General features: G+C 39.1%; 1 protein-coding gene across 1 annotated transcript in view; it reads left to right on the top strand.

Moving 5' to 3' along the window:
- The window catches only part of IGSF9 (immunoglobulin superfamily member 9), a 217,708-nt gene that overhangs the window by 129,818 nt on the left and 63,614 nt on the right, over positions 1 to 24,276 (top strand). The window contains exons 7-14 of the mRNA XM_053719910.1: positions 1,225 to 1,370; positions 1,763 to 1,905; positions 9,867 to 10,007; positions 10,179 to 10,295; positions 10,455 to 10,605; positions 11,404 to 11,527; positions 12,835 to 13,010; positions 13,201 to 13,451. Of these exons, the coding sequence (XP_053575885.1) occupies positions 1,225 to 1,370; positions 1,763 to 1,905; positions 9,867 to 10,007; positions 10,179 to 10,295; positions 10,455 to 10,605; positions 11,404 to 11,527; positions 12,835 to 13,010; positions 13,201 to 13,451 (1,249 nt within the window). The remainder of the gene's footprint in view (positions 1 to 1,224; positions 1,371 to 1,762; positions 1,906 to 9,866; positions 10,008 to 10,178; positions 10,296 to 10,454; positions 10,606 to 11,403; positions 11,528 to 12,834; positions 13,011 to 13,200; positions 13,452 to 24,276) is intronic.

Genomic DNA, 24,276 nt, shown 5'->3' with positions numbered 1-24,276 from the left:
TGGGATAAAACATGTGCTGTTGCTCCTTTTTTTCATTGCAGTTGCATTTTAGTGACTTTCAGAGGATCTACTCCATAGTATTTTTAGTAGGCTAATATAAATCTATATATTTGGAGTTAAATCAGTTTTTAATCAGCTCTGAGTGTGAGTGAATATTGTATTAAAGGGATACGTTTCATGATTCAGATAGAGTATAAACAACTTTCCAGTTTACTTCTATTAGGAAATTTGCTTCATCACTTGGTATCCTTTGTTGAATAAGCAGTAGTACACTACTGGAAGCTAGCTGAATACATTGGGTGAGCCAATGAGAAGGGTCATATATATAGAGCCACGAATCAGCAGCTATCTCTCAGTACCACACTACTGCTCCAAAACCTACCTAGATATGCTTTTCAACAAAGGATACCAAAAGAACAAAGACAATTAGATAAAAGTTGTACATTGCAAATTTGATTAAAACTGAATGCCCTATTTGAATCATCAAACGCTTAAATGGATATGAAAGTCAAAATTAAACTTGCATGATTCAGATAGAGCATGTCATTTTAAGAATCAAGATTTTTGTTTTATAATAGAATTAAATTGGAAAGTTGTTTAAAATTGTATGTTCTATCTGAATCATAAAAGAACATTTTGGGTTTTACTATCCCTTTAATTTTGACTTTACTGATATTCGTATTGGTAGCTTTTCATGGATGTGCTGAGGTTTGTGGTATGGATAATAAAATACTCCTATAAACAAAGCGAGAAATATAGAAGTGCATTGCCGATTATCTGTCAAACGTAAGTCATGTTGAATGAGAGATGGGCAGAAGAATGGAGAGAGGGAAAACAAAAGATGGAGAGCAACTCATAGCACCCTCTAGAATATCACTAAAGGGTATACAAAGGACATACATGAGTCTGTTGCAGAGTAGGGTGGGGCATTGTGTGTTGGAAATGAGGAGAGGTAGATGAGGAATGAGTAGATCAAGGCCAAGCAAAAGCAAAACAAAACCAATTACTATTTTGTGACCTCTGAGTATTGCTATTCTGAGATATATCAGTGGGGATCCCTATATTTTTACTCACACTTTACTACAAATTATATTTTTTCTTTGTTAGACACATTCATTCAAAAATTACATTTAATGATCCTCAATAAAGATTAGCAGCTTTCCTCTGTTATACTTAATCTGGAAACTCTTTTTTTTTCTTCCTGTTTCTCCTGTTTAACCTTAGCCGTCTGCAGTCTAGAGTCCGCATTCTGGTCGATGGGAGTCTTTTACTCCAACAAGTTAACCCAGAGGATGCTGGGAAATACACCTGTGTCCCAAGCAATGGAATGTGGAAGTCTCCTTCTGCTTCGGCATACCTCACTGTGCTGCGTAAGTTGTGACATGTCTTGTGGTCTGCGCTGATGCCGCCTGACAGTGAACTGGTTAAATGATCACTTTAATGAAACTAGTACCTCATAGAACCGCTCATAAGCAATGCATTGGAAAATCAAAATCAACCTAAGCAGTACAGAATTTTTGGATACAAAAATAACAATAAATCATCTGCTTTAAACAACATTGTAATCAAAAATGTAAATTTTGACTTCTATATACCTTTAATATAAGAGCTATATACATTGCCATCACAGTCTGGATCAAATTATTCACAGGACAATGTTCCAGTGTTAAGATTCGACTAGGTTTAAAACATTAGAATGAAGTAATTGTATTTCAAAAACTCTCACTACTTCATTTTACAAAATTCTTATTTTTTTTTCTAGATCCAGCTTATGTGATGAATATGCCACCTGAAACCTATTTGCCTATTGGCCTGCTGGGTGTGATCAAGTGTCCTGCCAGAGCCAACCCTCATTTACTGTTTGTTAATTGGTCAAAAGATGGAATCTCACTGGAGCTTGATAAGGTACAGAACTACCAATCCTGTTCATGAGAAATTACCATCACTCCATCACTCTTAGAATTACTCATTTTTACCATGTGCCTTGTATGCCATAAGGGGACATAAAATCCATATTTTTTTTTCTTTTATTATTCAGTGTACATTTAGATTTATTTTTTTTAAATCCTGTTTACTTTTATTATCAAATTTGTTTTGTATGCTTTGTTTAAAGTTCATGTGTGTTTTAGTTCTCCAGAAACATACACAATCGATATCTTAAACATAGAATACTATGAAAATAGAAGTAAATTCGACATTTTGTTAAAATTATATGGTCCATCTAAATTTGTGTTCCTTGATGTGTACGATACAAAGACAAAAGTCTGTCAGCAAGAAATGTAATGAGCACCCCCTTATAGGCATTTCCTTTTATTTAATCTCACAATGGATTATATCTAATGGACGTCATGGTAGCAGGTTAAAGTCCAATTGCTTTATTGTATCCTATAGAATGTGCTTCTGCTTTATATTATTACTAGGCGATAAGCCTGCCCAGAGGGCAGTCTATTTAAAAAAAAAAACTACAAACCCCAAAGCTAAAATTACACAAAATAAAAAATGTAAAATTACAGAAAAAAAATAAACAAAGCTATCCAAAATAAAAAATTAAACCTAAACTAATAACTCTATAAAAAATCCCCCTAAAAATAAAAACACCCCCTAATCTAATACTAAACTAACTACCAATAGCCCTTAAAAGGGCTTTTGTAGGGCATTGCCCTAAGTTCAACAGCTCTTTTACCTAAACAAATTACCAATTACCCCCTAACAGTAAAAACTCCCACCCACCAAACCCCCCAAAATAAAAAAACCTAACACTAAAAAAAAACTAAACTACTCATTGCCCTATAAGGGGTATTTGTATGGGCATTGCTCTTTAAAGGGCAATCAGCTCTTTTGCAGCCCAAAAAACCCTAATCTAAAAAAATAAAAAAAGCCACCCAAAAAATAAAAATAAAGCCTAAGACTAAGCCCCAAATAGGTACTCACCATTTCAGAAGTCCGGCGGCGAAAGTCTTTTTCCAGACGGCTCCATCATTTTCTATCTTCATCCGGAACGAAGGCGGCGCGGTGCAGAGCTGTCTTCCCAGATGCATGGATCCTCAACGGCGTTCCTCGGCAGCATGGAGGCTCTTCTTCATCCGATGTCCGTTGTACACTGAAGATTGAATGCAAGGTACCGCAATCAATTTGGGGTACCTTGCCTGAAATTTTTAAATCAGCCAATAGGATTAGAGCTACTGAAATCCTATTGGCTGTATAAATCAACCAATAAGATTTCAGTAGCTCTAATCCTATTGGCTGATTTCAAAATTTCAGCCAAAAGGAATGCAAGGTACCCCAATAAATATGGGGTACCTTGTATTCAATCTTCAGTGTGCGACAGACGATCACATAAAGAGGAGCCTCCACGCCGATGAGGACTGCCGATGAGGATCCACACATCGGGAAAGCCAGCTCCACACCTCCGCTCCACGCCGCCTTCGCTCCGGATGAAGATAGAAGACGATGGAGCCGCCTGGAAGTCCTCCGCCGGACTTCAGGAACGGTGAGTACCTATTTGGGACTTAGTGCTAGGATTTTTTTTTATTTTTAAGATTAGGGATTTAATGGGCTGGAAAAGAGCTGATTGCTCTATTAAGGGCAGTAAAAGAGCTGAATGCCCTTTAAGGGCAATGCCCATACAAATGCCCCTTTAGGGGCGATGGGTAGTTTAGGTTTTTTTAGTGGTTGGTGTTTTTTTTTTGTTTTTTTTTACTGTTAGGGGGCTTTAGTAATTTTTAAATGTAAAAGAGCTAGAGCTGTTTAACTTAGGGCAATGCCCTACAAAAGGCCCTTTTAAGGGATATTGGTAGTTTAGTTTAGGGTGTGTTTTTATTTTGTTGGGCTTTTTTATTTTCATAGGGATTAGGTTTAATTTTTTTTATTTTTGATAATTTTATTTTTTTTCTGTAGATTTAGAGTTTTTTTTGTTGGAATTTTAGATTATTTTTTTTGTAATTTAATGTTAGGTTTTGTTTAAGTGTAACTTAGTATTGGGGTTCATTTAGGGGGTGTTAGGTTAGGGGGCTTAGTGATTAAATTAGTTATTTGCGTTGTGGGGGGTTAACGGTTTAGGAGTTAATAGGCTTATTAGGTTTATTGCGATGTGGGGGTTTGGCAGTTTAGGGGTTAATAGGTTAATTAGTTTTATTGCGATGTGGTGGGTTGCGGTCAAGGGGTTAATATTTTAATTATGTTATTTGCGGATTGGGGGTAATTAATTTCTTTATTCTTGCGATGTGGGGGTTGGCGGTTTCTGCGTTTGTTAATACTTTGTGCGGGAGGTTGTTTTTTTTTGTTGTACTTCGTGCGGGCGGTTACGTCTTTTTTATTTATTTTTTGCGGGCCGTTAGGTGTTTTTTCGTTATTTTGTGCGGGCGGTTGCATGTTGGTTTTTTTTTAAGGCTTCGGGTTTGGATTCTTTCACCACCCTGCCCTTTTCAGGATCCACCAGGATGCAGCATCGCTGCATCCAGGTGTATTCTTTTGGCTGCGCGCGCAGACAACATTCTTTTGGCTGCCTCGTGCAGCCAACATTCCTTTGAGGATGCGTGCACAACTGGCGACACCGACGGACGTGTTACAAACGTGATTATAGTATAGATGCTGGAATCATGCATATAGTTCTTTAATCAGCTGGTGATAGTCCACAAGTCCTCACTTGTGGGAATATTCCCCTCCTGACCACTAGGAGGAGGCAAAGACACCCTAACACACCAGAGCTTTAAAAGTCTTTGACTTCTCATGATCCCCAGTCATCAGTCATTTTCTTTTGCCTTCTTGATGAGGAGTGAGGTGAATTTGAAGTGCAAGAACTACTCATGGTTTAAAAGGGATCCTATAACCGATCTGAGGCTTGAATCCTCCTCTCAGTAACCTGTAGTTCAGAGGGGCTGATAAGGAGTTATCAGCCAGGCAGTGAAAGGTCTTTTCTCAGTGAAAAATGTTATAGTCCTCAAGGGAAATTTGGATTTGTCCACCAATCCTCTGATCTACAGGGAGCTGCTCCTTGTGGCTCCACAGCCCTCCCCAGGTGAAATGTGGATTTGTCCACCAATCCCCTGGGTTGAGATGCTGTTACTAATTTAGATCTTTGGCATTGTGCTCACACTGCCTAGGATGGGCATGTCTACTGGAAGCAAGTTGCTGCAGCGGAGGTAAGCACAGTGGTTGGAGATGCTGAGAGGTAAATACCTGCACCTTCACAGCCCACCAGCTATTAGTAACACACATGTTTCACATAGTCTGGGACATATATTTATACACCATACACCTTATACTAGCAGTTGATAGCACTTTATACATTTTGTCTTTCTAGTTTTGTTTTTATGGTGCAGTGTTTGTGCCGTTTTTGTTTTTAAACCATGTTGAAATAAAATTGGACTAAGTTTTACCGGTGTCTATGGTTTCTTGAGTGCCGGGATTTCGGGATGCTATAGCACTTTAGGACACTTTTAAAAAACATTTTTTGAGGTTACTTTAAATTGAGTGTGGTTGGAGAAGATTTTTCTTCACTTGAGCTAAATTTATGATTTTTACATTCAGGTTTTTAGATTTAGAGCTCATTGATAGTGCAGGCACGCTAAGGGTTAACTGTTTTTAGCACATCTTTTCTGTGTTGTAATCCTTTCCTGTTTCTGTAACATTCTCAGCGTGTAGGAAAGCTTTCAGGACCGGTGGAGGTGGTAAGGCACTCTGATCATCAAAGCTTAGCTTTAAATTTGGGGTACAAGATTTATTTAACCATTTGCTGTGTTTTTTACTATCCAAGTCTTTTTACTGTTCAGCGCTTATTTGAACAATACCTTATGCTTACTATTTACCCTTTAAGGGTTAATCAGTTTTACATTGTGCCTTTTCTTCCCTTTAGGGTTAACTATTTGTGTGCTTTATACTGCTTATTTGCTTCAGTCTTTCTCTGACACGTAAACTATTTCCTTACTGGTAATGGAGCAAACTGCAGCTTAGGCCTCTGGTCCATCAGCTGATCATCTAGAAGGGAGATCCTGTGTTACACTTTAACTTCTTCTAGTTTCTGTTTGCTTTGTAAGGATTCACAGGTCTGTCCCCCTGCTCAGCTTTGTATCTTATGCACTAACTACAGTATATTGCTAATCTTAAACATCGTTTTACTGATCTTTAGAGTGCGATTGCTGATGCTAAAGCAATGGAATGGGGACCTGTCTCAGAGGATTTTGTTAGATCACAAGACAAGACAGTCTTTGACTTGGTGGCAGACTCACCAGTCCATGGTTCAGGGAGCCTCCTTTTTTTGACCAGTGTGGTAAGTAATCACAGATGCCAGCCTGTTAGGTTGGGGTACTGTCTGGCGAGCTGGGAGAGCGCAGGGAGTTTGGTCTACTCAAGAGTTGAGATTACCAATACATATTCTGGAACTCCAAGCAATCTTAAGGGGTCTCCCGAGTTGGCCCAACCTCAGACACAAACCTTTTCCGAGATTCCAATCAGACAGCATCACGGCAGTGGCTTATGACAATCATCAGGGATGAACTTGCAGCTCCTTAGTCACAAGAGAAGTGTCCCGCATCATCAGTTGGGCAGATCGCCATCATTGCAAGATTTATGCCAACCACATTGGCGGTTGTGAAGAAACAGGTGCCCTAGTGGTTCTTTGGTAGTTCAACCTGATTTACTTTTTTCTTCTGTTTGTGTTGGTATCCAGAGTGATAACCAGTATCGAGGAGCAAGTAGCCTCAGCAATTCTGATTGCTTCAGTGTGGCATAGTAGGATTTTGGTTTGCTGATCTGGTGCAGATGTTCTTGTAATAAATACAAATAAATCCAATCCTAATTGTATAAGTCCCAAATACTGCAACCCTGTAAAACACTATACTAGAAAAAAAATGTATACTCAAAAAAATAGTGTAAGATAAACACCAAATTACAAATATACAGATTGCACTATAGAGCGATGGAGAAAAGAAAATACAAATCTTATATAATAAATTAAGACAACGGGGTCTGTGAATTAAAATGTGTACAACAATGGAAAACAAATTAATAAACAATATAAAACGCATATCCACATACAGATAACACGTAAAATGAATGCTGCAATAATCAAAAGTCAGTGTATTATGCCCAAGTAAAAGTAGCTTGATTTTCACTCATTCAGCTTTATATTCCAGCAGCACTTTATATTTTAGATGTTCTTGCGCCCACCGTGGAGGCTTCCTCCAAGAAAGAATCTTCTCTCTCAAGGCCCTTTCTTTTTTCAAGGTATCAAAACCCTGATCTTAATGGCATGGCGATTGAACGCTTAATTTTGTCCGAGATTTTTTTTTTGTCTCAGGCTAGGAAACGTATTTATCATAAAGTCTGTAAAACTTATATTCTTCAAAATGGGCCTGTAACCCTCTTTGTTTCTTAATTAAGTCTCAATACACAGCACCATTACTCTAAATAAATAAAATCCCAACATATGAGGATTTTTTTTATATATATAAAGGGTCAAAATAAAATACAAGTAAGTAGCATTGGTCTTTCTCAAGTTTAATATTCTGTAAAACGTATGTTTGTGTGGTATTTTTTCAAAAGGTTACTGTAGGGATTATTTTAGAATTCCTAGAGTTCTTGAGTTCCTGCAGGAAGGCTCAGATAAAGGTTTATCAGCCAACTTGTTATTGCAACAGGCTACTCCAGGATTTACCCCATACTATATTGAAAGATGGGAAAGTGAACTTGCTATTTCTCAAATAGATTTAAATAAAATATTATCTAATGTTGACAAATCATCTATATCTAGTACAGTAGATTGTTAGAGATCAACTTGAAAGTTTTACAGAGGTGGTACCTTACTCCATCTAGAGTTAAAAAAAAGCTATTTAAGTCTCCAGAAAACAGTGTTCGCCACAGAACATTTTACCAGCTGAGTGGCATTATGAAGTAGCTAGGTGGGGGCACTGTAGTATTTTCTAATATATCATTTATATATTATATATATATATATATATATATATATATATATATATATATATATATATATATATATATATATAATATAAATATTATCATTTTCTGCTATACAAAGCACAAATTATTTGCATAATGTAACAAGAATGCATTTAATGATAATTTGTGCAATACAAATTGAACAATTTTAGTGTTAGCTAATTTTAGCTTAATATTGGCTAATATTTTACCTGGGTGGTCCGTAAAATCAGCCAAGTGGTGCACCCGCTAAAAAAGGTTCTGGGGAGAAATGCTATTGTTGTGTAATATGGGACAAATGGCTCATATCTGGTGTCAATGTCCAGAAATAAATGCTATGTGAGAGTTTATTGCTGAGTAGATATCAAAATATCTGGAAATACACTTGACACATGATCCATGTCTCTTGTTATTCAATAAAGTCCCTAGAAAGCTACCTGTATATAAGAAAAAAACTGCTCCATATAGCAAGCAATAGTTATAAAACAAGTAAAGTAGAGTGGTGGAAGCGATAGCTCATTGGCTTCATCAAGTAGATTATGTCTTAAATTTAGAAGAATACTATTACATTAAATATCAGTGCAAACCATTGTTTGATCAAATGAAGGCAGATTGGGATACATATATTGCTGGTAAATTCAAGAATAGTGAGAAGACAACTAGGTCAGGAAAGCTGTTTTTAGAGCATTTCAGATAAATAGGACCTATCTTGTCTAATGATAGTAATTGTTGTAGCTAACTGCACCTAGGTTGTAATTGTTTTCATTAATAATTCTGTTGATCAAGAAGATCTATCTTCTTATATGTTATTTATTCCTAATATTACTATTTTTGTATATGTTATATTTATTAAAACCTTTATAACATAGTAAAAAAAAAAAAGTTTTATCAGCCAGTTCGCTGAAGGGTCAGATTTAATTATTTTCTATATTGTTTCATAAGAAACTTGCTAAAATTCCTACTTTTAGGCCTTTGTTCAGGCTCTGATCAGAGCCAATGCATGGTTTAGACCTTCAGCTTTTATCCTAGGTTATTTTTCTTCTAGCTATTTCTTCAGCTAGCAGGGTCTCTGAGCTTTCAGCTTTTTCATGCTAACCTTCTTTTCTGATTTTTCATCAGAGAAAGGCTGTTATTCACACTAGCTATTCTTTTCTTTCTTAGGTGGTATCTACAGGTACAATAAATAAGGAAATTGTGGTTCCTAAGAATTCAAAGGTCAGAAAGCCACGGCTGATACTTTAGCAGATAGGCTTAAAGCCTTAATTCGCAAGGCTTATTTGGTTGTGGGGAAACTTCCCCTGAGCGCATTACTGCTCATTCCACTAGAGCATTTGCTACTTCTTAGGCTATTAATAGTAATGAGGCTTCTAATGATCAGATTTGTAAGGCAGCTACTTGGTCTTCTTTACATACTTTTTCTAAGTTTTATCACTTTGTTATGTATGCTTCTTCTGAGTCTGCCTTTGGCAGGAAAGTTCTGTGGTTTGTAGTGCCTGAATAGTAACATTCTGCCTTCACTGTTTGTCCCTCAATTCACAGTGGTCTTGTGGACTCCATGGCTTGGGTGTTGATTCCCACACATGACGACTCATGTACTCTCACCATTCCATGAAAAAAAACATAATTTATGCTTACCTAATAAATTTAATTTATTTCACGATGGGGAGTCCACGAGCCTGCCCTTTTTTTTCTTTTGTTCAGGTGGTGGCAGTTTTGCACTTTTTTTTCCTCATCTACTTTTTTCCTCATCTACTTTGTGGGAAGTGGGAGGAATTTAAAGCTGTAGTTTGTTTGGGGTGTCTTGGACAGGAAGTGGATTTTATTATTTTTATCTGTTATTTGTAGAGCGCCAACAGATTTCGCAGCGCTTCTATGCTCCTTTAAGTAATGTACTTTTAGACTGTCTAATGATCCATGACTTTTAATTTTAGTTCCCTGGTTGGCGTATGGAAGATGATGGCTCCTTAGTAATAGCTACAGGAAATGATGATGCACTTGGATCTTACACGTGCACACCTTACAACAGCTTCGGCACAGCCGGAACATCTCTGCCCACACAAGTGATCTTGAAGGTATAGCAGCATCATTGTAATATGAGAGACATTCTTCTTACCTTTGTCCATGAAAATGCAATGTCTCTTTACTATTTATCTCTCTATCTTTATTTGTCTTTAATCTGTTTGCTTTATCGTTTCACTCCGCTCTTACATATATTGAGGTTCTCACACTCCTATACATTTCAGGATCCTCCAACTTTTACTGTTCTCCCAAAGGATGAATATTTTCAGGAGGTTGGCAGAGAGCTGATCATCCAGTGCTCAGCTTCAGGAGATCCTCCTCCAGTCATCACTTGGACAAAGGTAAGAAGTGAGGGCTGTGTGTACATGTTTGCATGACTCCAACTGCTAGGGAATTTTTTTACAACAAATGTGAAAAACGTCTGATTAAATAATTCAACAAGGTAGTTTTATAAGCTTGCAGTTTTAACTACAAAATCTTAGTAATTACTTTCCCCACAGCTAGGTGTATCTGGGAAGAGTTCCTTTCAGATGGATGTAAACAGTAGCTTGGTGTTCCGACCTCTCACCAAAGAGGAGCATGGTATATGGGAATGTACTGCTTACAATTATGTGGCGACCATCAGCACCCAAACTGCAGTCTTTGTCCTTGGTAAGGATGTAATTTCTATAGTGACTATGTTAAAAAAAGAAGTGTGTTAATGAATAGATAATTCAGTGTTTATACCTGTTATTGGGGTAAAAAAAGATATGTTTTTAAAACCTAATTACGCAGGATTAATTAATTGAGCTGATTAGAGGAGGATAGGAACATTGGATCTGTGGGGGGAATCTGTTAGGCTACACAAAAAGAAAGACCCAATAATGTACAAGTATGATGGAAAACTTTAAGGTTCTGCTCTGGATCCGAAGCATCTGATCTGGAAGTTAACCAGGTTACGCTGATCTGGAAAGAGATAGGAATATCTGATCTGGAAAAGTAGGAGTAAGGTCTTTAATATAGAAGGGGATAGGGTCACTTGGGAAGGAGAGCAGGTAGGACCGATCTGAAAGAGGTCTGAGTGTCTGATATGGAAAGGGATAATAGTCTGGTTGGTTTTATTAAGATCTGGATAACGAACAGAAAGAAGTGGAATATGTACAGAAGGGTTTAATCTGAAGCTGGTCCAAAACAATCTAATTTACAATAAGTGTTTTATCTACAAAAAATAATCACAGGATTGTCTATTCAGGAAAGGGTTAGAGTGTTATCTTTGAGCATTTTAGAAACCTAAAGAGGCAAAAGACTTACCATTCTACTATAATTACACATATTTATTTTACTTTAAACTATGACTTCTTGAATGCTATAATAATTGCCATTAAATGTACACGTTTATACAGCTGATAATGAAAGGAACAGCATCTTGTGTATAGCTTATGCCAGACTCACATTCCATGCCCTTCACAGGTACCAGCCCACATGCTGTGAGCAATGTTACTGTCCAGCCACTGGTTGCTGCAGTCAATGTATCTTGGATACCTGGTTTTGATGGTGGATATTTCCAAAGGTTCAGCGTATGGTATGCTCCACTGTGAGTTCTGCTTTTGTCTGTCACTAATATTTATGTACATTATTCCCCCCTTTAGTTTTAGCTGTAATCTTAAATAACCTTTATTCTTGTGCCAGTCCTGCCTGCCCAGACTAAATGTGGCTAAGCTTTGCAAATTAAAAGGTTCTCTGGCACATAGAATAACACTAAAAGGTTCAGAAGTGATGGGTGTTGTAGTATAAAACCTTGGGAATGCAGTGTACTACAGAGAGAAATGCATGTTAAAACTATGTCTTATGTTGTTAGTGTAGTTCTACAGTATGAAACTGGTACACAGTTTTGTCTTATTGTTACATCTCCATACATTAGAGGTTTTTTGTACTTTGTATTATAAGCTTTGTCACAAAATTCTTCTTTGCTTGGTGCGTAATCTGTCTATGGATCTTTGCACATTAATAACTCACTTTCAGGATATCTCAAACTTTTTTCTTTAATTGTTGTCTATTTGCCCCTTGATTACTTTTAGGTTGAGAAAGTTATATGTTTACCATGATATTACAGTCATCATTTCCATGATTAACTCAGTTAGTGCAGATTATACCTGGCATTTGCCCTTTATAGCACTAAGGCAGGGGCGTATTTTGGCCTAGGCAAACAAGGCACTTGCCTAGGGCAGCAGATTGGAGGGGGGAGCACTTTTTTGTGGCTATATTTATACAAAGCTTACAGTTTTTTTTAAGGGGGAATGATACAGATATATAAAAAGAGATTTTGCCCAAGGAGCTTACATTATAGGGGGTATAATAAGAGACTGCCCATGGAGCTTACTTTTTAGACGTAACTCTGAACCTTTAATTTATTTAGCTAGCTATTGCCTTTAGTTCTGTTGGCTTTCAGCACTTAGTATTGTGTTTGGGGAAATATTGTATCAAGAAATCTTTGTTGGGGTTTTATATATATATTGCAGCAATAGATAGATGTGTATGTGTATATTTGTTTGTGCGTGTATATAACTGTGTGTGTATGCAAGTGTTTTGCAAGTCCTTGTGAACATTTTCTTTGGAAATGCCATGAAACAAAATTCACATTACTCCCTGCCATGGATGGGTGTAGGGAGGCAGCAGAATTTTGAGTGCCTAGGGTAGCGCAAAGCCTAAATACACCACTGCACTGAGGGTTATCCTTTCTTCTACAAACAATTTCATAACAGCTGTACTTTGTACTTTACATCTTTTTAATACAATTCATATTTTCTTTCCACTTTGTAGTTATATCTCTTTTTTATATCAGACTCTTAACTGCATTTCCTTCTTGACATTTAATTTCTTATTTTTTGTTTTTCTTTCTAGGGTAAAGAGACTCACACGCCTGCACCATGACTGGGTATCCCTTTCGGCCGCAGTGAGTGCCACACATCTGGTAGTGGAGGGTCTCCAGCCAGACACTGGCTACCAGTTTAGTGTCCTGTCTCAGAACAAACTTGGCAGTGGACCTTTCAGTGAGATAATCACTGCTTTTCCTCTAAGTGAGTATGTAGGACACCTGTTTCCTCTGCATAACACAATTCAGACACCCTAATTACCAATTTGAGCAATTAATTGTACATTTGTGTGTTATATAATTACATCCTGTTTTGTATTTAATCAGAGGTAGCTGCCATGCTCTCTTTCCTTATCTGAAGGACTTAAACATAATTTTTTTTTTTGCATTATCAGGTTCTCCTCCTACCACCTTGCCTCCTCCTCTGCCCACCACAGATTTACACCTTACCCTGTCACCACCTCGCTTCCTGGCTGCCAATGAGACAAGTCGTGGGATTCTGTTGCAGTGGGCTCCACCTTTGCGCTCATCTATACCTGTTAGCGGGTACGGCTTGGAGTGCCGTCGGGATGAGGGATCTTGGGAGTTATTGGATGAATCTATCCCTACATCTGAGATGCACTTACTGGTACCAGGACTCATTAAGGTGAGATACATATTTATCACTAACCTCCAGCCTGCCCTATAAAGGACATGAAATATTTAGTGTTTTAAAAATTAACATGTGCCCAATATACTTCACATACATAAGAATTATATAAATCTATAGGTGTCTGCTCTCTCAAAATAAATAAATCATCAGCTGGCAATGTAACATAAAATATCATTAGATATCTTTTGCTTTGTTCTATTTATGCTAGCTTGTGGCACATCTCTGTTCTCATTTTTTTTCATGATGTTTTAAATGTATTGAATTAATTTGTATTTGTTTTAGATTGCAGGCTATATCATTGTAGTTTATTGCTGCTGCATTTTCCCTGCAGCCAATGTGGGCCCCTATATGCATGGCCCCTAAAACAAGCATCTTAGGTATATTTCAAGTGATTTTATTGGACAGTAGTACCACACTCTCTAGGATGTCTTGTTTTCTAGGCATTTCCTTTAGGGAGTGTATAACATTGTTTTTTCTATAAAGGTAAGAGTCCACGGATTCATCCTTTACTTGTGGGATATTATCCTCCTGCTAACAGGAAGTGGCAAAGAGCACCACAGCAGAGCTGTCTATATAGCTCCTCCCTTAGCTCCACCCCCCAGTCATTCTCTTTGCCTTTTGGCTGAAAAGCATCATCCGTTTGGCATACGAGATTGCTGGACAGCAGCCTCCTGAAAGAATTACAGCTCACTCTACTAGAGCGGTGGCTTCCACATGGGCTTTTAAAAATGATGCTTCTGTTGAACAGTTTTGTAGCTTCATACCTTTTCCAAATTTTACAAATTTGATACCTTTGCTTCTTCGGAGGCTATTTTTGGGAGAAAGGTTCTTCAAGCAGTGGTGCCTTCTGTTTAACCATCTGTCTTGTCCCTCCCGTTCATCCGTGTCCTGTAGCTTTGGTATTGTATCCCACAAGTAAAGGATGAATTTGTGGACTCGTCTTACCTTTATAGAAGAAAAGTAAATTTATGCTTACCTGATAAATTGATTTCTTCTATGGTAAGACGAGTCCACGGCCCGCCCTGTCATTTTAAGACAGATTATATTTTTTTGATTTAAACTGCAGTCACCTCGAATGACTGGGGGTGGAGCTAAGGGAGGAGCTATATAGACAGCTCTGCTGTGGTGCTCTTTGCCACTTCCATTTAGCAGGAGGATAATATCCCACAAGTAAAGGATGAGTCCGTGGACTCGTCTTACCATAGAAGAAATCAATTTATCAGGTACGCATAAATTTACTTTTTTCGTTTCTAACTCTTTGTGTCCCTAGTTAACTGTTTCACTGCTGGGCCACACACAAAACTGGCCTTAGAGGGAACACTGATCTCTATTCACAATTTAGATAGCAGCATTACTGTACAGTGTTAAAAGTACTATTTATTTTACTTTTGGAAACCACTGTAGGTTTCAAGGAAGCCAAGCTTGAGTGCAAGCAGCCATATTACACCGCATGTCACTTTGGTTTTGTTGCCATTCTGAGCACTTTAGCAACTAAAGGTAAAAGTAACTCTACAAATATTAAAGGGACATTAAACATATTTAATTTATCTCCTTTTAATCATGCCATTATGGAACCTAGGTTACACCTCAGGTATCTGAAGGAGAGTTGCTGCACATATGCAAACACATCAGCACTGGAATGTAGTGAAAGATAGATTTCAATATGGTAGCTCCTATGACTAGAGGGAGGCGGGGAATAATCTCAATACTATGCTTATAGTTATAAAATCTATTTAGTGTTTCCTGCCCCTTTAAGTAGGCATGCTCTCTTTGCTAGGTTTTACTGGGAAAAGACATTATACACGTATACAATACATTTTGTGATAATTGTGATGCTTGAGACAGTATACTTTTTGCAAGTGTAATTATGTGATAATGCATCAGGTTTTTATTCAAAGGCCTCAAAAAAGGAGTAAAAATATTAATGCTGTGGAAAAGAGTGTTAAGGGAAAGGGTTTTTGCCATCTCCTCTGTAGTTTCAGACCCTCATTTTGAGAAATTGGCCCAGATTTGACTATTTTAGCCATTTTGCATATTTTTGTCCTTTTTCCATCTAAAGGGGAGGAGAGTCCCTGGCTTCATTCATTACTGTTGGGAATAAAGAACCTGGCCACCAGGAGGAGGCAAAGACACCCCAGCCAAAGGCTTAATTACCTCCCCCACTTCCCTCATCCCCCAGTCATTCTTTGCCTTTCGTCACAGGAGGACAGCAGAGAAGTGCCGAAGATCGGAGTATGGAGGGTAGTACTCTTCGCATTGGGACTGGAGTTTTAAGTAGTCCTGTCAGCCTCTCAGTGAGAGCCTGGGCGAAAGTTAGAGTCCGGAGATGCAGGGAGAGTCTTTCTGCGAAACCATCCCGACACATATTAACAGCTCCACAAGCAATCAGCGTTGACGAGTTTCTCTGCCTGCTTTTCACACTCAAGTCCATGTCAGGAGCGAAGCTACTAACCTGTCACACTTGAAGGGCCGTGTTACTGTTCCACGGCGTAGATTCTGGTAAGATCATTTCATTTTTTTATTACATAATGATAACACGGAAGACAGAGTCACAGTGTGACGCCTTTTATCTTTAAAGAATAAAGGGTTAATATTCCTGGAAAGGGGATTATTGAACAGGGGGGTTTATACATGATATTGTTTATTGTATCATTGCTGTGTTATGTGCAAGATGAGGCTATGGCAATGTGTGGAACTTTCAGGTGACTTACGGGAGTATTGCGCGGCCCTTTTTTGGCACGTTTTCTCCTTAGGCAGGGGAGGTCCTGCCAGGCATTCCATGTGACCAGGTGTGGCTATCTCTTTTCCTCTATTGATCAGCAGTGCAGGAAACAAAACGGTTTCTGTAGCCCGGGTCATAGGAGGTAGTGAGTGCCATTGGAGGTATAAAGGTGCCTGTTTATTAAGTTAATCTAGTCCGTAATACCAGCAAAAGCTATGGAGGACTCTGACGCGTTCGAGGGTTCTCCCTCTTTAACAAGGTCTCATTCCTGTGTTTATTGTAAGGAGGTTCTGGTAGAACAGCCTGCTCAACTATGTTCCACATGCCTTAATAAAGTTACGACATCTAAAAGTAAACGGATGTCTAGTACTACTGAGCCGTCCACCTCTGAGGGTTCCCACGCCCCGTGAGGTGCGTTCCCTGCATTCATCTCCAATTGCACATGCAGCGCCTCAGGGTCCAACCATTACTCCTACGGGAGAGATTCATTGGGTTCTGGAGGTTTTTGCCCAGGGTTACAGGATAGGGTTCAGATGGGGCAGATTCCTCCTGTCAAACCTGTCTTCAAGACCAGAAAAGAGAGGCCTTTCTAGAGTGTGTGAGGGATCTCTCCTTTCTCTGCGTTTTCGTACCAGTACCCCAAGCAGAAAGGGGTCTGGGATACTATTCAAATCTTTTTGTGGTTCCAAAGAAGGAGGGCACGTTCCGCCCGATTCTGGACCTAAAGTGTTTAAACAAGTTTCTGAGTATTCCATCGTTCAAAATGGAAATGATCAGATCTATTTTGCCCCTAGTTCAAGAGGGATAGTTCATGACAACTATAGACTTAAAGGACGCTTACCTTCATGTGCCAATTCAAAGGGACCACTTAAAGTTCCTAAGATTTGCATTTCTGAACCAACACTTCCAGTTTGTGGCCCTCCCCTGGTGACGGACCCGAGAGTCTTCACGAAGGTTCTGGGGGCGCTACTTGCAGTGACCAGAGGCACTGCTGTGGTGCCCTATCTGGACGACATCCTAGTCCAGGCGCCGTCGCTCAATCTCGCAGAGGATCTTTCGAGGGCTCTTCTTCTTTTGCTCCAATCTCACGGTTGGAAGATCAACTCAGTAAAGATTTCCCTGGTTCCCAGCAACAGGATGGAGTTCTTGGGCACGATCATAGACTCTATGTCCATGAAGATATTTCTCACAGACCATCGACGCAGGAAGATTGCGTCCTCTTGTCTTGCCCTTCAGTCCTCCTCAAGCCCCTCAGTGGCTCAGTGTATGGAGGTGATCGGACTCATGGTTTCCAGCATAGATGTCATTCCATTCGCCAGGTTACATCTCAGACCTCTTCAATTGTGCATGTTGAGACAGTTGAACGGCGATCATTCAGATCTATCACAGCAGATATCCATGGATATTCGGATTCGGATCTCTCTCTCTTGGTGGATCCGTCCGGAGCAACTGTCCATGGGGACATCCTTCTTGAGACCGTCCTGGGAGATGGGGAGCTGTTTGGGGTGCCAGGATGGCACAAGGAAAATGGAACCGTGAGGTGTCTCTCCTTACGATAAATATTCTGGAACTCTGAGCAATCTACAATGCTCTGAAGGCATGGCCTCCTCTGGGGTCGTTCAGCTTCATCAGATTCCAGACCGACAATGTTACCTCAGTGGCTTATATCAACCATCAGGGGGGTACGAGGAGCTCCCTAGCGAGTCCCACTGCTGCTCGCTCTCAGCAATTCACATTCCAGGTGTGGACAACTGGGAAGCAGATTTTCTCAGCAGGCAATCTTTCCATCCGGGGGAATGGTCTCTCCACCCCGAAGTGTTTGCGGAGGTAGATCTCATGGCATCCAGACTCAATTGCAAACTACCCTGATACAGGTCGAGGTCCAGGGATCCCCAGGCAGAGCTGATAAATACCTTGTCGGTGCCTTGGGGGTTCAGCCTAGCTTACATTTTTCCACCGTTACCACTTCTACCTCGTGTAGTGGCACGCATCAAACAGGAGCGAGCTTCTGCCATTCTGATTGCTCCATCGTGGCCGTGGAGGACGTGGTTTGCGGATCTGGTAGGGATGTCATCTCAGCAGGGATCTGCTGGAACAGGGTCCTTTTCAACATCAAAATCTTGATTCTCTGAGGCTGACTGCATGGAGATTGAACTCCTAGTCTTGGCCAAGAGAAGCTTTTCTGAAGGTGTGATTGCTACGCTAATTCAGGCAAGGAAGCCAGTCACTCGTCGCAACTACCATAAGGTGTGGAGGACTTACTTGTCCTGGTGTGAGAAGCATGGATATCCTTAGCATAAGGTGAAGGTATCCAGTATTCTGTCCTTTCTCCAGGAGGGTTTGGAGAAGGGTCTTGCCGCCAGTTCCTTAAAGGGACATATTTCGGCATTATCAGTCTTGTTGCATAGGAAAATCGCTGAGCTCCCCAACATACAATCTTTTGTTCAGGCTCTGTCTAGAATCAGGCCTCTTTAGACAGTCTGCTCCCCCATGGAGCTTAAACTTGGTCCTTAAGGTATTGCAGAGGGTTCCGTTTGAGCCTATGCATTCCATTGACATTAAGATTCTGTCCTGGAAGGTCCTCATCCTGTTGGCCATTGCATCGGCACGCAGAGTATCTGAACTGGCTGCCTTGCAATGTGAGCCTCCTTATCTGGTTTTTCATGCAGATAAGGCTGTGCTTGGCACTGGTTTGGGCATTCTTCCTAAGATGGTGTCTAACTGTAACATCAATCAGGAAATTTTCCTTCTTTGTGCCATAATTCTTCTTCTTCTTAGGAAAGGTTACTTCATAACCTGAATGTGGTTCATGCCTTAAAGTTCTATCTTCAGGCTACAAAGGATTTCCGACAGTCTACATCTCTTTTTGTGGTGTATTCTGGGAAGCGCAAGGGGCAGAAAGCCTCTTCTACTTCTTTGTCCTTTTGGTTGAGGAGCTTGATTCGCTTGGCCTATGAGACAGCGGGATATAAGTTAGAAAGCTTATCTCATTCCATTCAATGTAAGCAATCTCTTTTTTTCTTGGACCCTATCTAATCTTTTAGAATTCCCTTAAAGGGACAGTAAACACCAGAATTGTTGTTGTTTAAAAAGGTAGATAATCCCTTTATTACCCATTCCCCAATTTTGCATAACCAACACAGTTATAATAATATACTTTTTACCTCTGTGATTACCTTGTATCTATGCCTCTGCAAACTGCCCCCTTATTTCAGTTCTTGTGACAGACATGCATTTTTAGCCAATTAGTGCTTGCTCTTAGGAGCTTCACGTGCCGGAGCTCAATGTTATCTATATGAAACACATGAACTAACGCCCTCTAGTGGTGAAAAACTGTCAAAATGCTTTCCGATTAGAGGCAGTCTTCAAGATCTAAGAAATTAGCACATGAACCTCCTAGATTTAGCTTTCAACTAAGAATACCAAGAGAACAAAGCAAAATTGGTATTAAAAGTAAATTGGAAAGTTGTTTAAAATGACATGCCCTATTTAAATCATGAACGATTTTTTGTGACTTTACTGTCCCTTTAAGCGTACATCTCATGGCTTTTCAATGTTTTTTTAATAATTAAAATCCATTAGAATCCATTTGAAACCCGACAATATTTATCATAAGGTTTTCAGACTGGCACAATAAACACCACCTATACTTTCACAGGGACAATTTAACACTGATATTGCAATTCATCAGAAAACATGTTACATTTTGCATTATTTTTGGACTTCTACACCTTGGACCTGTTGAAAACCTGTTTTTTTTTTTGCCTGTTTTGCGTTAGATTGCTTGACTCTCAGTTTATGTTAACATTTTTTTTTTATAAGAAAGCTATAAAGAATGCTCAAGTTACACGTATAACATTAGGGAAAATTATAGCAAATTATTACTATAAAATGATGTTAAAGGGACATGAAACTCAAAATGATTATTCAGATAGAGAATACAATTTCAAAACAGTTTCCAATTTACTTTTATTATGAAATGTGTGTTGTTCCTTGTTAAACAGATATCTAGATAGGTAGTGTGCACATGTTTAGAGCACTACATGACAGGAAATAGGGCTGCCATATAGTGCTCTTGCTAATGTATAACATTGTTTCAAAACTGCTGCCATATAGTGCTGCAGACACGTGCACACTCCTAAACTTACATTCCTGCTTTTAAACAAAGGCAAACAGTAAAACTAATACAATTTGATTATATAAGTAAATTGAAAAGTTGTTTAAAATTGCATGTTCTGTCTGAATCATGAAAGAAAAAAAAGGTTTTTTTTATTTCCCTTTAACCCCTTGGCGACCGTGTCAGGCACATCAGGGTATTGCAGCGATGCCTCAATATTGAGGCATCATGCAATACCCTTTTTTAAGCAAACCGATGCAGAGAGGGCCACTCTGAGCCTGAGGCCATCTCTGCATCGGCCAGTGATGGTGCCGATCGTTGGTGGCATGGGAGGGATACGAGGGAGGCGGGTGGGCGGCCCATCGCTTGAGAAGAGTTCCGGATCCGGGAGTAAACGGCAGAGGGTGCGCGCGTGTACAACAGCATGTTGATGGAGGGAGAGGGAAGACGGGAGAGGGAGGGGAGAATAAGCTTGGGAAAGGGATCTGGGGGGGGAGTATTGAGGGGGGCAGCTACACTACAGAAAAATTGGGGTTTTATTATATTTAAATAAAAAAAAGCACAATTTGTAGCGAACTGGGTGCTGGCAGACAGCTGCCAGTACCCAAGATAGCGGCAAATAGGTAGAGGGGAAGGTTAGAGAACTGTTTTGGGGGGATCGGGAGGTTGGGGGCTTAGGGGGGGATCCTACACTACAGAAAATATATATCTATTAAAAAAAAAGCCTTTTAAGATGGTGGCGACAATTGTGGGGTGGGGGAGGGAAGGGAGCTGTTTGAGAGGGGTTAGGGAGGGATCAGGGGTGGGATGTGTCAGGTTGGAGGCTGATCTCTACACTAAAGCTAAAATTAAACCTACACGCTACCTAATTAACCCATTCACTGCTGGGCATAATAAACGTGTGGTGCGCAGTGGCATTTAGCGGCCTTCTAATTACCAAAAAGCAATGCCAAAGCCATATATGTCTGCTATTTCTGAACATAGGGGATCCCAGAGAAGCATTTACAACCATTTGTTCCATAATTGCACAAGCTGTTTGTAAATAAATTTCAGTGAGAAATCTATAGTTTGTGAAAAAGTGAACTTTTTTTTATTTGATCGCATTTGGTGGTGAAATGGTGGCATGAAATATACCAAAATGTGCCACAATTGCACAAGCTGAGAAACCTAAAGTTTGTGAAAAAGTTAACAATGTTTTTTTATTTGATCGCATTTACGGTGAAATGGTGGCATGAAATATACCAAAATGGGCCTAGATCAATACTTTGGGTTGTCTACTAAATAAAAATATACACATGTGAAGGGTTATTCAGGAATTCCTGACAGATATCAGTGTTACAATGTAACTATCGCTAATTTAAAAAAAAAAAAAATGGTTTGGAAATAGCAAAGTGCTACTTGTACTTATAACCCTATAACTTGCGAAAAAAGGAAAGAACATTTAAACATTGGGTATCCGGATCCGGGAGTAAACGGCAGAGGGTGCGCGCGTGTACAACAGCATGTTGATGGATGGAGAGGGAAGACGGGAGAGGGAGAATAAGCGTTGGGGAAGAGATCTGGGAGGGGGGGGAAGTATTGAGTGGGGCAGCTACACTAGCTACTTCCTGACAGATATCAGTGTTACAATGTAACTATCGCTAATTTAAAAAAAAAAAAATGGTTTGGAAATAGCAAAGTGCTACTTGTACTTATCGCCCTATAACTTTCGAAAAAAGGAAAGAACATTTAAACATTGGGTATCCGGATCCGGGAGTAAACGGCAGAGGGTGCGTCCGCGTACAACAGCATGTTGATGGAGGGAGAGGGAAGACGGGAGAGGGAGAAGGAGAATAAGCATTGGGGAAGGGATCTGGGGGGGGGAGTATCGAGGGGGGCAGCTACACTAGCTACTTCCTGACAGATATCAGTGTTACAATGTAATTATCGCTAATTTTTTTAAAAAAATGGTTTGGAAATAGCAAAGTGCTGCTTGTACTTATCGCCCTATAACTTGCGAAAAAAGCAAAGAACATATAAACATTGGGTATTTCTAAACTCAGGACAAAATTTTGAAACTATTTAGCATTGATGTTTTATGGTGGTTGTAGATGTGTAACAGATTTTGGGGGTCAAAGTTAGAAAAAGTGTGTGTTTTTTTTTCTATTTTTTCATCATATTTTATATAAAAAATCATAGTAAATTATAAGATATGATTAAAATAATGGTATCTTTAGAAAGTGCATTTAATGGCGAGAAAAACAGTATATAATATGTATGGGTACAGTAAATTAAAATTACAGCTAAACACAAACACCGCAGAAATGTAAAAATATCCCTGGTCCCAAACGGTAGGAACATTGAAAAGTGCTGTGGTCACTAAGGGGTTAATAATTATATTAAAAACCTACATCAAACATATTAGTCTGTCATCATTGACACTAAATTAATTAGCCATCACTTAAATACCTACTAGTGATCCCCAGTTTCTTATAGTTTTTTGTTAAACTAGAATTTATCATTTTATTTTTTCTAATTTACAAGGCAGCTCTTCTGATGGAATGGAATGACTTAGAAAACAAAGCAGATCACCTGAGCGTTTTCACATTGGAATACTGATGGATTGGAATAAAAACCAGCATAGATTTCTGCCATATATTCATGTGATAAGTCTATTCCAGAGATTTTCAAAGTTTTAGACAGTGGGCCTCCCCTTTGCCAAAAGTTTCAAGATGAGTCTCCCCAAGCCCCCCTGTCCCCACACGCAATAGATGGTATTACATTACAAAAATTAGTTCAGAAGTCGTTGCCATGAATATATCATGGATACATATTAAGGCCTCAGAGGAAATGCAGAAGAGAAACCAACTCCAATGTGGACTACATATAATATTGATTATCCATTTTAATACAGTACAAATGAAGTACAAACTCATACACAAACACACTCATACACACATACACATACTCATACTTACACACACACACATCCTATATAATAAAAGGCCAGGTATGTTTGTCCGAAGCTGTCATGCGCAGTTGAGACTGCACAAGGACAAACATACCTGTCCGGGCGTGACAAGTCCAGACTGGAGCAGTGTTGCGGGGTGTGACCAGCAGGAGCGGGCGTGGCAGGGGTGTGGTCAGACGGAGCGCGGGTGGGACGGCTGCACTGCAGAAAATGGCCCGTGTACACAGGCTTTAGGACTAGTATATATATATAAATAAATATAAATAAATAAATACATATAAATAAATATTATATATATATATATATATATATATATATATATATATATATATATATATATAAATAAATACATATAAATAAATAATAAAAAAAATGTTGCATTTGTAGAATTAAAAATATTTATCTAAAATAAATAACTAAAATTACAATTTTAAAATTTTGAATTAAAATTTGTGTTATAGAAATAAATACGGATTTTAAATCAAATTCATTATACATGCAAACACTTTTAAAGGGACTGTTAACACTGCTTAGTCGGGCCATGAAGATAAAATAAAGAGTACCTATACCACCATCTAGTGGCCATAAAATATATATGTTGCATTGTTCATACAAAAAAATAATAAGGTGCAAACACTTACATATCTATATACATGTTAAGAGCTGTGATAAGAGTATCAGCAGAGATTAGTGCACTCCCACTATAAATGTAGCTTTTTTACCTTTAATTCCAGGGTTCAATTTTTATCAAACGCCAGAGCCTGCCAAGGCAGAAGTGTGCACACAGCCCACGCCTCACTCCGTTATCACCACCGCCCATGCCCTACTATAAGGCTTTTCCCATACTGCACCTACTTTTCGGGACTCCTGTCCTTGTTCTGAGGCCTTAGAATCATAGGCACAAAATATCATGTAACCCTATAAGCTTTATAACATTCTCCAGATGATCAGACCACCATCAGTCAGGCAATCATTATGCACAGACCAGGTAGCTACACATTCAGAGATCAATAACTCTTAAATCAATCAC

The sequence above is a fragment of the Bombina bombina genome, chromosome 1, assembly GCF_027579735.1.
Source record: "Bombina bombina isolate aBomBom1 chromosome 1, aBomBom1.pri, whole genome shotgun sequence".
Taxonomy (NCBI): Eukaryota; Metazoa; Chordata; class Amphibia; order Anura; family Bombinatoridae; genus Bombina; species Bombina bombina.
The sequence above is the reverse complement of the archived record's forward strand: the minus strand, read 5'-3'. Positions and strand labels throughout refer to the sequence as shown.